Genomic DNA, 13,732 nt, shown 5'->3' with positions numbered 1-13,732 from the left:
TTCTTGGAATAGTTTTAATTTGGCCTCAACCAGAGAGACCATTGGTTAACAGGTCTGTAAATATTATGCTATAGAATTGTTAGTTCTTCCTGAATAGTAGCCTTTTAAAGAAATATATGATTCTTGTTTTTATAATTTCTAAAGTGTATGAGTTCTGTTTGAAGGTATCACATTAACAGGGTGACATAGTCTTAAGAGTAGTGCTCTATTAGAGGTTGTTAATCTGTTTATGAATGGGCCTTTAGTTACTGGCAAATTTACTTCTTCTTCTAATGGATTTCCTTAATAAGCCTAAATGTTAATTGATAAAGTAATCAATTCAAATGAAATTTATATTTTGTTCTACCATCTCTTTTTAAACCTCAGATTAATGTAGCTTCTAAAAGAGGAATGAAATTTGTTGGATTCATATCACAGCATTATCCACCATTCTGCAATGGAACCAACCATGATGCGGATATAGAATCAACACTACATGTGAGACACACCTCTGATGAAAACTTTAAAAGTTGGAATGAAGGAACATTAAGTGGGCAATCATCTGAAAGTGGAATTGAGGAAGAATTTCATCGTGAAAGTGGACAGTGTCAAATGGAACGAGATGGCAGCCCCGGTTCCTCTAAATCAAAAAAGGGAGAAGGTAATAGACAAGATGAATAGAAATAGAACATACATAAGGTTAAATTTAGCAAAATAAGTTCTTTAGAAATATGAGGCAAAGTAAATTTCTAAAGGTTATGATAACTAAGTAAACTAATATAAACTTGTCTTGATTCTTTAAAATCATTATAGCCAGACATAAGGTAGGATAGCCTTTCAAACAGTTATTTCTAGTGTGGCCATATAATGCCAACCATGTAATGAAACTGTGTTGAAAATTGCTTTCTGTTTAGTCATTCACCACCTCCCCTATAAAATGGAGGCTGTGCATACATATCAAAAAAGTGATTCTATAAAGAAAGCTGTTCTGATTTATGTTTGTCTTTGTAAACAGTGCATGAGAATTTTAGTTTTGGTCTTTCCCATTTCATGGATGGTTTTCACCCTTGAAGTTAATTGGCTTTCTTCTACCATCAATTAGAATATGAAAATGGCACATCATGATGAAACAATTAATGTAACAATAATGCCAGTATCCTAAAATATCTTTAAACAATAGTTTTATTGTTCTCAGTCAACTAGCAAGTCTTTTGAAGAAACTGGGTATTTTTCTCATGTTTTTGAACTGTTCAAAGTTTCCTAATACCTTAACAGGCATGCTTTAAAAAGCACTCTAAGAGAAAATCTAAGACTGTATTCCTTAGAGGTAAGAATATACTTAACTTCTGGATTGAAAATAAGACTACCTCAACTTCTTTATAGAAAGGGAGTTGTGAGAAGTAGATAAGAGATGTCTACAAAGTGCATAGCCCATGGCCTGGCACAGAATAAACTCTGTATTAAGTTAGCTGCTATTAACTGATCCTTTAATCAGTGTTAGTGTTGCAGCTGTGCAGACTGGTGACATCAGCCTTCTGGGTTGTGGTTGAGATGTGCTTAACATCCTGTATATGACAAAGACCCATATGACCTCGGTCAGCACAATCTCCTTAAAAAAACCAGGAGGAAGTCCCAACACATCATCTCACCCATCTTCAACACAGCCACCCTCCCCTCTTTTTTCACCAGTTCCCTAGCTAACCACCACCCTGATTTTACTGCAGTGTAAAAAATTTAGGAATGTAAGAGTGAACAAGGGTGGGAGCTATAGTCAGAGAGCTATTCATTATCTTCTACCCATTGCTGCCTTTAAACTGCTGGTTCCCATTCTGACCTTGATTAGGTCAGATATCTATTGCCAGTTCTTTAAGTTCTAAAACCAATATACTACTCACTTAATTTAAGTATCAACCTTTAGATTCCACTTTCTAAATAGTTTTTTTTAATCATATATTTCTTAGTAACTTTTCTGTGGCAATGGTTCTTAGAACCACTAAGAGGGGTCAGAAGAGCAAACGTGCAAAAGACCTCTTAGATAATTTGATGACATTTGTGAGACTCAAACCAGAAAAGTACACATAACACACACACCAAGTACTTTTGTCTGTAATGCAAGTGATGTTAGCTTTCTAAAACACAATCAGAGATATGGGTCTATAGGACCCACAAATTAAGAATTTGCTAACTTAGACATGGCTCACCTCTTCTCACAACCACATCAAAATTACAACTAAAATATAGAACAACCGTCACTCAGAACAGTCAGAAATCAAGTTGAATGGAAGTCTGACAACTATGAAATCAAGTTGAATGGAAGTCTGACAACTATGAAATCGAGTTCAATGGAAGTCTGACAACTACAAAATTAAAGAAACCATATCCATCCAGACAGGTAGGAGGGGCGTAGACCCAAAACAGGCTGGTGTCTCATGCATGTGTGGTGGATAAAAATTTGGGAGAGATATCTCAGGAGTGAGAGGTCCCAGTCCCACACAAGGCCCCCCAGCCCAGGGTTCCAGTGCCAGAAAGATAAGTCCCCACAAGTTCTGGCTGCAAAAACCAGCAGAGATTGAGTGGAAGAAACTGCTGAAGCCTCAAGCAGTTCCTCTTAAAGAACCCACACATGGACTCACCTACTCAGACTCACTCCCTCTGAGCTCCAGCACCAGGGTAGCAGCTTGAAAGGCACCAATGGTATACAGGGAGGGACTGAAGTATCTGGCATCAAGGTGAGCAGAAGCCATTGTCCCTTTTCTAAACTCTCCATCCATAGGATTGTCAAGCTGGTGCCATATCTGAGACTCCATCAAATTAGCCAACACTGTTTGACCTACTTTGGAGATTCCCAGAGACTCTGCCCCACCTAACTTACAAGTCCACCCAAGCTGCTTTTCCATATGAATGGCTGGTCTTGTCTCATGCTTCACAACTTCCTAAATCCTCTCAAACAAGCAACAGCAGGTCTCAGTGAGCCCCATGCCTGGTACTGGCAGCAGCCAGCTTAGATTCACAGTTTGGCTTTGACTTGTAATCTCCAAGCTCACACAAGTAGCAGACATCCTAGGTTGCTTTATAGCTCAGGCAGGGTGGCCTTGGAAAAATACAGATGGGGACTGACATTGGCCTGCACCACCTGGGAAACCCCAGAGCCTGAAACCCAGTAGACAGCTACAGACCACATCAGAGCACCACCGCCCTGCCCTGGCCTAGTTGATCCCCTACATAGAGTGGAGGTTGGTGGTCAGTGGTCACAGCCAGTCCTTGCAGCTGACTGGCCTGGGTAAATCCCTCTCATTGATCTACCAACAGCAACCAAGGCTCAACTACAAGGGAGGGTATACTCAGCCCAAATGAAGGGTGCACCTCATGTACCCAGCTTGAGTATTAGGGGAGGCTGTGCCACTGGACCCTACGGGACACCTACTACATTAGGCCACTCTACCAAGACATGGAGTCAAAGCAGCTCTACCTAACACATAGAAACAGACACAGGGAGGCTGCCAAGACAAAGAGACAAAGAAACATGGCTCAAATGAAAAAACAAATCAAAACTCCAGAAAAAGATGTAAATGAAATGGAGATAAACAATCTATCATAAGCAGAGTTCAAAATACTGGTTATAAGGATGCTCAAGGAACTTAGTGAGGACCTCAAGAGCATAAAAATGATCCAGAAAGAAACAAAAAATACACTAATTGAAATAAAGAATAACTTACATGGCAACAACAGTGGAGTGGATGAAGTCGAGAATCAAATCAATGATTTGGAATATCAGCAACCAAAAAATAACCAATCAGAACAAGAAGAAGAAAAATAATCTAAAAAATGAGGATAGTATAAGCTGCCTCTGGGACAACTTCAAGAGGCCCAACATATGCATCATAGGGGTGCCAGAAGAAAAAAAGAAAGAGCAAGAAATTGGACATCTATTTGAAAAAATAGTGAAAGAAAACTTCCCTAACTTGGTGAAGGAAATAGGCATGCAAGTCCAGGGAGCACAGAGAGTCCCAAACAAGATGGATATAAAGAGGCCCACTTCAAGATACATCATAATTAAAATGCCAAAGATTAGAGATAGAGAGAGAATCCTAAAAGCAGCAAGAGAAAAGAAGTTAGTTAGTTACAGGGGAGTTCCCATAAGACTGTCAGCTAATTTCTCAAAAGAAACTTTGCAGGCTAGAAGGAATTGGCAAGAAATATTCAAAGTCATGAAAATCAGGGACCTACAGCCAAGAATGCTCTACCCAGCAAAGTTATCATTTAGAATCAAAGGGCAGATAAAGAGCTTCCTAGACAAAGTAAAGCTAAAGGAGTTCATCACCAGCAAACCATTATTATATAAAATGTTAAAGGGACTTATTTAAGAAAAAGAAGATCTACACTATGAACAATAAAATGGCAAAAAATACATATCTATCAACAACTGAACCAAAAAAACAAACTAAGCAAACAAGAACAGAGACAGAATCATGGATATGGAGAACATTTTTGATGGTTGCCAGATAGGAGGGGTTTGGGGGAGAATGGGTGAAGAGGTAAGGGAATTAAGACATATAAATAGGTAGTTATAGAATAGCCATAGGGGTGTAAAGTACAGTATAGGAAATAGAGTAGCCAAAGAACTTACACAGATGACCCATGGACATTAACAGTGGTGGAGGGATTGCCTGAGGAAGTGAGGGGTGCTGGGTGGAGGAGGGCACAGGGGGATAAATCAGGACAATTGTAATAGCATAATCAATAAAATATAATTTTAAAAAAGAATTTGCTAACTTACAGTAAATTGTAAGATATGACTCAGCAATGTCATGTCTAATTATATATTCTAGAGCCATTCTTACACATATGTCCAAGGAGACATGAATAATATTTGTAATTACAAAAATTTGGAAGCGGTGTATATGTCCATCAATAGAGAATAGTAAACTGGAATACTCTATAAACCGAATGAGTAAAATCTATAAAGTATTTATTATTTCAAAAACATAATATTGAACAAGAAAAACAATTTATAGACTGACATATAGTATGATACCACTTTTAGAAGTTTTTTAAACTGTAAAACGTTGTATGTAATGTATGGATATGTAAATCTATATTAAAATAAAAGCTTGCATGAGAGTGATAAACACCAAATTCATTATAGTAGCTCTTTCTGGAGAATAGGGTAAGGGAAGATTACATAGTGAGCCTCAACTATATCCATTTCTCAACTCCTTGAAAAGAACCTGAAGCAAACATGGCACAATGTTAATATTTTATAAAGATGAGTGGTAATTTTATTATTCTCTATGTTTATATGTTTGAAATACTCATGATTAATAAAAATATTTTAAGAATCTTTTCAATGAAATTATAGTTTTTCCCTTTTTTCTTCCCTCTGAATGTTATTCCTCAGATAACAAGCTGTATATAGCCTTCAACGTTTTTGATGATGAATCAACCTGCTGGACCTATCAGGAGGGCATCCTGTCAGTGAAAGTAACAAGAAAAGGATCTGTCATTAGTACACTTGATGCCGATTGGTTGGAGTTAACTACATTTTATTATAAGCAAGGCTTGTCTTTAATTGATTCTTTTCTATGCTGGGAAACATCAAAAGGTAAGTTTTAAATTATGATATATTGCTATCTAAAAAATTTGACCTTGTGTTAGAGTTGGTGAAAATAATTTTGCCTCGTAAGTTCTATGGGTAAAAGGACAGATATTATTCCTATGGAAATAGTTCCAATCCTTAAACTGCTGTGTAGCTTTAACTTAAAAGTTTAATCATCCTGTGTGATATAATTCTAATGTAATGTTTGCTGTTGGGGTGCAACTGTCAGGACTAGACAAACTACTATATGATCGATTAGTAGGATTTTCCAGACATAATGTACTATAACAACCCAGTTAGGAGGCTTACAATGGCATTTGATAATTACTATCCAAATTTATTACACTGTCCCAATTTTGGACATACTAACTATACATACTTGGTCTAGAAAAATAACTTTTGGTTCAGAAAATAACTCTGATCCTATACTTATTTGTGCCTTCCCCCTATCTTTCATCTGTCTCTAGCCTTCTTCTTTCAGTTATAATGAAATATGTAATCATTCATCTATATCACAAAAACAACCAAACTTTCTAAAAATGGCTTTCTAGGGAAAGTGTTTTTAAAAAGAGATTAGTGCTAACTAAAAGAAAAGAAAAAGAGATAGCACAGAAACTGGAAACATGGCAGGATGGACATTATAAAAACAAGAATAATTGAAGACCTAACTCAATGAGGTTAGAGAAAAGAATGAAAAAGTAAGTAAGATGAGATCTGAAAGTACTTTATTATCATTAAATCAGTCTAGTAATAACTTCATTAATACAACTAAAGACTTTGGATGAATATTTTAAATTATCAAGAGTCATGTTCCAGGAGATCCTTTCAACTAGCAACCAAGAGTAAGGCTCAAGCCCACTGGAACACCCTGAAATACAGCACCTTGCGGTGCTTGGCACATAGCAGATGCTCAACAAATAATTTTTAGTTTTTTTGTTTTGGGTTTTTTTTTTTTTTAGTATTGGAAACTTCTTTCAGGTTGATCAGATGGATCAGGGTTTAAATCCTGTGTTCTTTAGTTATTAGCTATGTGATCTGAAGAAGTTAGTTGAGCTCACTGAGCCCCAGTTTCCTCAAAGGGGGATAAAAATCCTCCTGCTCTAACTCATAGAAACAGAGGCCAAAGGGATGGTTACCAGAAGGCATGGGTGGAAGGAAGGGTAAAAATGTGAAAGGCAATATAGTCAACAATGTTATGAAAAGTTTACATGGTCACAAACGGTCACTAGAATTAGCGGAGTGACCACATTGTAAGGTACAACAGTGTCAAATTACTACATTGTACACCTGAAGCTAATATAACCCATATATGATTGTATACTAACTGTACTTAAATAAACTAAAATTTTTTAAATACTCCTACTTTATTGTTGTGAGACCCTAGTAAGATAGAGTGTGTGCAAGTGACTCCCACAGCACCTCACCCTCCATCAGAGTTCATTTTCTGAGGTTTTCTTTCCTGACACTTGTTATGAGCAGTTGCAATACTTGAGTATGAATCTTCTCTTTGGAGATCAGTTCATGCTTCATATTTCTCTCCTTTCCTCTCCACCCACCCCCTTCTCCTTCGCTCCAGAGAGTCTAAGTTGGAACCATTTCAAATTTTGGTTTGTGACTAACTGCTGAAGGAAAAACAAAAAATACTCCTTTCACAATCTCTTTCAGGCATTTGCCTGAAGAAAACAAAATTAGCCACAGCAGTTGCCAGTTAGAGACTCTGTAGGGCTTTTGTTTTTAAAGACTCAGAAGCTATTTAGGGAGCCCAGGGGGAGCCTCTCCCCTCCGCAGCTCTGGCACGCCTCCCTGGGTAGACATTTTCCGTTGCAGACCCTGCCAAGCCCCTAACCAGCCACCTCAGTCTGCGGGGTCTGGCAATTGGGTGTGTCACTCGGGACTTCCCTGGGTGTGTACAGGGAAGCTGCAGAGGGGAAACTGTGATCAATGCCTGTGTCACTGTGAGAAGCAAGTCAAGAGGAAGCAGGGCTGAATTGGTCACTTTGTTCTGGGACAGTTGATGCCTGACATCTAAAGCACATGGGGGACCATGCATATTTTCTTTTGTCTTACTTCCATCCTCTCCAAGAATATTGTCAGAAGTCAGCCCGCCGCAGGGAATAGAAGTACAAAACCAGACATTGCTCAGAAATTTAAATATATTACTCCACACATCTCATTTTATAAAACACCTTCCTCCAGAAACAGAGAGAAGGGAAAAAAGACTTTCAGAACGTTTTCTCCTTGGGCAGGGTCATGGTGGAAAAGTCGTAAAGTCTGTGAAATCCCTCTTCAGTGCCCCTTCCCAACCACTCTCGAAGCCTCTTCTGCTTGGAAAAGCCCCACAGAAGATGTGCCCCCGGCCCTTTTGCAGCCCGAGGGTTCTCACTGCCATGGCCTCCTGTACCTGAGCTTCTCCAGCCTTGTGGGGCCTCTCCTGGGCCAGTCCTCAGCTGGATGCAATGCACACTCACGGTGGGGGCTGACACAGAGACAAAGCACTTGACCCTACCAGAACAGATAGAGATTCAGTGGGCAGCTGGCATGGGGTGAGACGGGCAGCTTTGCCCACTGGTACAAAACACACACACACACTTCACAAGCCGATAAATGCCCCATCGACCTCTGAGCACATTCTCTTCCCACCTTTAGTCTATACCCACATCTTAAGGCTACATTTTAATTCTTTATGAATTTTTTCACACTTCACTTGATATTTAGTCCAATGTCTTCACCCCTAAAAAAGTGCTTGTATGGAATTGGCGGGGAGATAGCTAAGAATGAGCAGTGGGGTAGAGTAATGGCGCTGGAACAGGTGTTTATTCACTTCATATGTAATATGTATATGCCTGGCCCTGGGTTTCCAGTGATGAGTGAAATGGACATCTTCCCTGCCTTCAAGGAGCTAGCCATGTGGCATCAGGCAGTAGCAGATGTCAAAGTATATACTTAATTTCAAAATCGAGAAACATGTTGTGATGTTACCCAACAAGATATTGTAATGAGTGTTAACACGGAAGAACACACTAAGAGGGGGTGGTCAGGAGGTCTCATCTGACCCTGAGACTGGAAGGCTGGGAAGGAGCCGGCCCAGGAGAGCCAGCGGTAGACAGCTCTCAGCAGAGGAATCGCCCCAAACGTATAAAAACTCTAGGACAGGAAAGAGGACCTGGGAAAAAGTCTCTGTTGCAGGACAGAGAGTGGCTCCAGACAAAGTGCAAGCAGCAGCCCCTCCATGAAGAGCCTTATAATATAAACAATGCAACAAGTGTTGGCGTGAGTTTGTACTTACTACGTGCCTGCACTGTCCTAAGCACTTCACATTCATTAGCTCCTTTCATTCCCACAGCAACTCTATGAGGAAGGTATGATTATTCCCCTTTTCCAGATGAGGAAAGGGAGGCACGAGCTATCAAATAATGTGCCCCTGTTCACACAACTAGAAGAGGAGGGGCACCTGGGTAGGTGTATGCTCTGAAGCAATTTGTTGCCTGTCAGGACTTTTATTCCAAGTCATTCATGAAGAATGTGAAGAAGCAGTTGTGATGTGATCTGCATTTTTAAAAGAACCTCTTTGGCCTCCTTTTGGGAAATGGACCCCAGAAGGCAAGCGTGGAAGCGGGGACGTTGTTGCAACAGTCCATATGGAGAAAATGGCGGGGATGGAGAGAAGTCGGCTGGCATTCGTCTTGGAGACAGATGTTCATGAACGAAATTCAGACTGAGGGTTCCCATATGTGCTGCCCTCCTCTTCTCAGAGATGGTCCTCGGCCCACCTCTGGGCAGGGTAATGCCAAAAAGGACACATGGACCAAAAATACTGAAGTGGAATATTAACATCCTTCCTCACGTTTACAGGAATGTCAATGTTACATCGAGCTGAAGTGAATGTGTCAGATCACATGCCCAAACAAGTAAACTATTCCCTGGGAATCCTTTAAGCTTGTGCCTCTCAAACCAGGGTCCAAGTACCCCTGGGGTATGCAGCCCTGTGCCAGGGAGTACACAAGTTCACAGGGTAAACCTCCTCCTAGAGTCAATGTTACTTTAAGAGAGCAGAGGAGAACATTACTTCCTGACACAATATGAATATATTTGAAAAAAATGCAAAGTTTGCATGGATTTTTAAGATACAACATTAGACTTTAAAAAAGCTTTATGCTTGCCATGAATCACTTCAAACTGTACCTGGAGACCATCCTTCCTCGAAACAGGTGTCCTTTCCTTTGCTATTGATGGTATTTGGCTGTTTAAAAACTTTTTTTTTTTTTTGAAGAAGGAGTAGGTCAATGCTTTGTCACTTTTTCATATTATGCACACATAGAAATTGGTAATATTGTAGGGCACACAGTGTAAGTGGATAAAGCTGCTCGGGCAGGAGGAGGTATCCTGTGTCTTGTCACACCTTTATCTGTTTCTCAGTACCCTAATGGGTGGGAAGTTCTGGAATAGGTAATGTTAAAGGTGACACCGTGGGCAGACAGTTATTAAGTAATTGTTCAGAATTACCACTCTACCCCATTACCTGAAAGATTTAACACACCCCAAATGGTCAATCTCCATGAGACCTTCCCTGCCACCCTACCTAGATGCACTTCTATTAGGGAGAATTTCTCAAAAGACTTAAGTACTCTCCCCTGTGAAGTGTCAATCTGCTATGGCCCTGGCTCTGGGGACAGGCATGAGCCCTAAGCAAGCCACCCAGGGATCCTGGGGATCCCTGAAGTGAGAAGGATGGACTTTTCTTTTTAAGTTGAGTATAACATAAATATAAACAATGAATTAATCTTACATCTACAGCTGTTTAAGATACAGAACATGCCTTGTATGTCAATTATATCTCAATAAAGCTGAAAAAATCATATCTATTTTATCTCAACAAACATGGGGAGGAAAAGAAATGCAAAAACAAAAACAAAAGAGGTACAGAACATTTCCAAAATCCAGAAGAGCCTCCTCATGACCCTTCCCAGTCAACATCCTCCCTCCCAGACAGAAGCATTATTCCGACTTCCATCACCATAGATCAGTTTTGCCTCTTCTTGAACTTTACGTAGGTTGAAGTATAAAGTATGTAATCTTTTATATTTTTTATATCTGGCTCCTTTTGCTTAACATAGTTATCTCTGAAATGCATCCGTGTTGCTGCATAACAATGAGTTTTTCTTTTTTATTCTCATTGCTGCATTGTATAAGTCTACCACACTTTCTTTTAAACTAGAAGTCTAGAAGTACCAGGGAACCCCAATACTTAGAGTAAGAAACAGATGTGGAGCCATAAAACCTATGGTTCTCACATTATACTATATAATCCCAAAATAAATAGTTTATAAGTAACTATATTGTTATCAAAGTATATAATTATTTTAAAAATTCATACCCACTCCCAATTCTAAAAAGGGATTTAGGACATACATATCTATTTTTAAAGATGATATATGATACCCCGAACTTACAATCAGAAACATATTTTATTCTTCTGGTCACTCTGGGGTAAGAGTGGTCAAGTACATTTAAAGAACATGGAGCATATACTGTAATGAGAAGACCATTTCCAACTAGTGAAGTAAACTTTACAGGGTCTTGGAAACCACTCTGAACAATGTAAATTCTTCATGATATTCCACCTTAACTGTAAGATAGCCTGTTAATAAAAATTAAAACTAAAAATTATATTAAAATTATTTTTGTCTTTTTTATATTTAAGGTTAGTATATCATTTGAAAACTTTGTAGGCCTTTGTTATTTAGATAACTGTCAACCAGGGAAACTTAGATGTGACATTTTGCCATATAAAAACCAAAATGTTTAACCACATGTGACCATGGGAAAAGTGTCTCCTATTGCAAAATTGGAGACAAAAGAACTCCCATAGAGTTAGTTCAGTTTTGGCCAGATGGTTATTGTCAGCTATTCAAGAATATGTCAAAGAGACCCTCCCTTAAAACTTCCTTCCCAGCAGGAATTCTTTTGACAATGACTTCTGTTTAGAATCTTCCTGTTACCATTCTTTTTTTTAAGCATCATTGAAGTAAAGAATTGTTCTGTGTTTATACTTTTTGAAGTCATCTTACCTCACATGAGTTTTAATATCATACTGTAAATTTCAAGGATTAACATTTTTGACGTTGTTTCTCTTAATGGTATAATTAAAATGCATACAACATACAGATCAGATACCAAAATCCAAGGTGAAGTTATTTCCAGACGCTGTTGAGGCTTAGGAAATCTACTTGCCTCTCACAATATGATGTTATTTTATCATGTTTTTGTTTTTGTAGTTTTCATGTTTACAGTTTGATTTTAATCCAGTGAAGTATAAAACTGTCTTGACCTTTGGAAAAATGAATAAGTAAACCTTCAAAGAGGAAGAGGATGTTATTGATTGAGCCATAACAAGTGTTTATTAATGTATATGTTTTTCTTTGTGCTTCCTACAAGGGTTATTTAAGGACTTAGATGATCTTGAGAGACACTTCGTAATTACAGCTCTTCTTAATTGTATCCTTTTCCTCACAGGAGACCATTTGCCTAAATCTTTGGAAGGATTCTTTATCTATGAAGAAGAAGGTTCTGGAGTGCCAGGTTCCAGCAGAAAAGGAAATGATGCCATCGTAGTAGAACAATGGACTGTTATTGAGGTAAACTTCAGGTTTCTGATGATTTAGCTTTACTTTTATATTTAGTTTTACATGTTCAAGTTCTTCCTGTCTAACACATTGAAGTCTCCTTCTAGCATGTTTGTGCAGTGTTCAGAATTTCCTCACAAATGCATGAACAGACTTCTTTCAGATTTTTGAACATTGCATTACCCAATGTTCTTAGATAGCAAAACAATCATCTATACATAAATAGCAGTATATTCCCAAAGACTGGCATTCAATTCCTAAACAAAGTCCCCCAGCTCTGAGATTCCCTTTATACAACCCCATGACAACTGGTTGAAAGTGAAAAAATTGAGTCAATAACTAGTATTTTATCTCCAAGCAAGCAATGTGGCTGATCTTTTACCTTGTGAACCATCAAAGGCAAAAAGATATCCAAAAGATGTTCTCTCTCTCACCAGGTCTAATGTGTGCACACAGCAGTATCCTTCCTAATCAGAGATGACATTGCTGCTGACGTGCACTCTGAATTCAGGGGTCAGCACCTGAGGTGTGCAGACTGAATTCGGGTACATGGTGGGGGCGGGGCGGCCTCGTGACAGGCTCTTCCGCGGACACTTCTGCCCTTCTGGTCTTTCAAAGGTCAGAGACATGCCCCATTTTTCAAAGAAACTAGAAATCCCATTGAGAGGAATCAACAGGATTTGGGGGAAGAGGTAAAGCTCCAAGGAAAAATCAAGGCCAGTTCTAAGCTGAAAAACAAATCAACACCAATCCAAGCTCCTCTCACCTTTCACTCGCCACTCCGCACTCTCCGGTGTTGTCCTCAGTTCCCAGTCACTAGACTGGCGTTCCTGAGAGCGTGATCTGTAAACTACTTGGATCCAAATCACCTAGGGAACCTATTTAAAATGCAGTTCCCCCCCCCCCCATTAGTGTTTGAGGCCAGAACAAGACCAAGGCAACAAGATCCAAGGAAGGCCCAAACTTCAGAGAACAGATGAAAAGCTCTCCCTACGCTGATCCCCAGTGTTTCTACCTCAGTGCAAGGGTTAAAAGGCAACAGGTCGCAGAAAACGCAGCCCAAGAAGACTGCACCCGGTGAAATTGTACTTAATGGAGTATAAACTCCCCTCTTCAGAACACCCTCCGCCCTTTATTGTAATCACTTATGTGGCCGGTTGTCTTTGCCTTGAGACTCTGAGCTCTGACGCTTACTCCCGCAGGGCTGTGAAATCAAGACGGATTACGGTCCCCTGCTGCACACTCTGGCGGAGTTTGGGTGGCTCCTGACCAACGTGCTGCCCACACCTATACTGAGACATGACAGGTAATGCCAACGGATCCTTACACACTCTGTCCTAATTCTAAAATATAGTTCATTTTTTAGGTTATTCAATTTAACAAATTCCTATTCAATGCCTACAAAAAACATTTCACTGAACTTCCTAATCTGATTTCATGGATCTTGGAGATCAGCAAATCTAATCCCCTCGCGTTACATATGTACAAGCTATTGCCTCTCCTTCCCGACGGCAAACAAGTTCCCCATGGCAGA

The 13,732-nt window shown here is 39.4% G+C and overlaps 1 protein-coding gene across 1 annotated transcript in view; it reads left to right on the top strand.

Annotated features, from left to right (window-relative positions):
* The window catches only part of RFTN2 (raftlin family member 2), a 62,400-nt gene that overhangs the window by 23,393 nt on the left and 25,275 nt on the right, over positions 1-13,732 (top strand). Inside the window, exons 4-7 of the mRNA XM_090268336.1 lie at positions 367-640; positions 5,378-5,581; positions 12,089-12,210; positions 13,401-13,504. Of these exons, the coding sequence (XP_090124462.1) occupies positions 367-640; positions 5,378-5,581; positions 12,089-12,210; positions 13,401-13,504 (704 nt within the window). The remainder of the gene's footprint in view (positions 1-366; positions 641-5,377; positions 5,582-12,088; positions 12,211-13,400; positions 13,505-13,732) is intronic.

Source organism: Furipterus horrens, unplaced genomic scaffold (assembly GCF_987537825.1).
Source record: "Furipterus horrens unplaced genomic scaffold, mFurHor1.1.pri manual_scaffold_1, whole genome shotgun sequence".
Lineage (NCBI taxonomy): Eukaryota > Metazoa > Chordata > Mammalia > Chiroptera > Furipteridae > Furipterus > Furipterus horrens.
The sequence above is the reverse complement of the archived record's forward strand: the minus strand, read 5'-3'. Positions and strand labels throughout refer to the sequence as shown.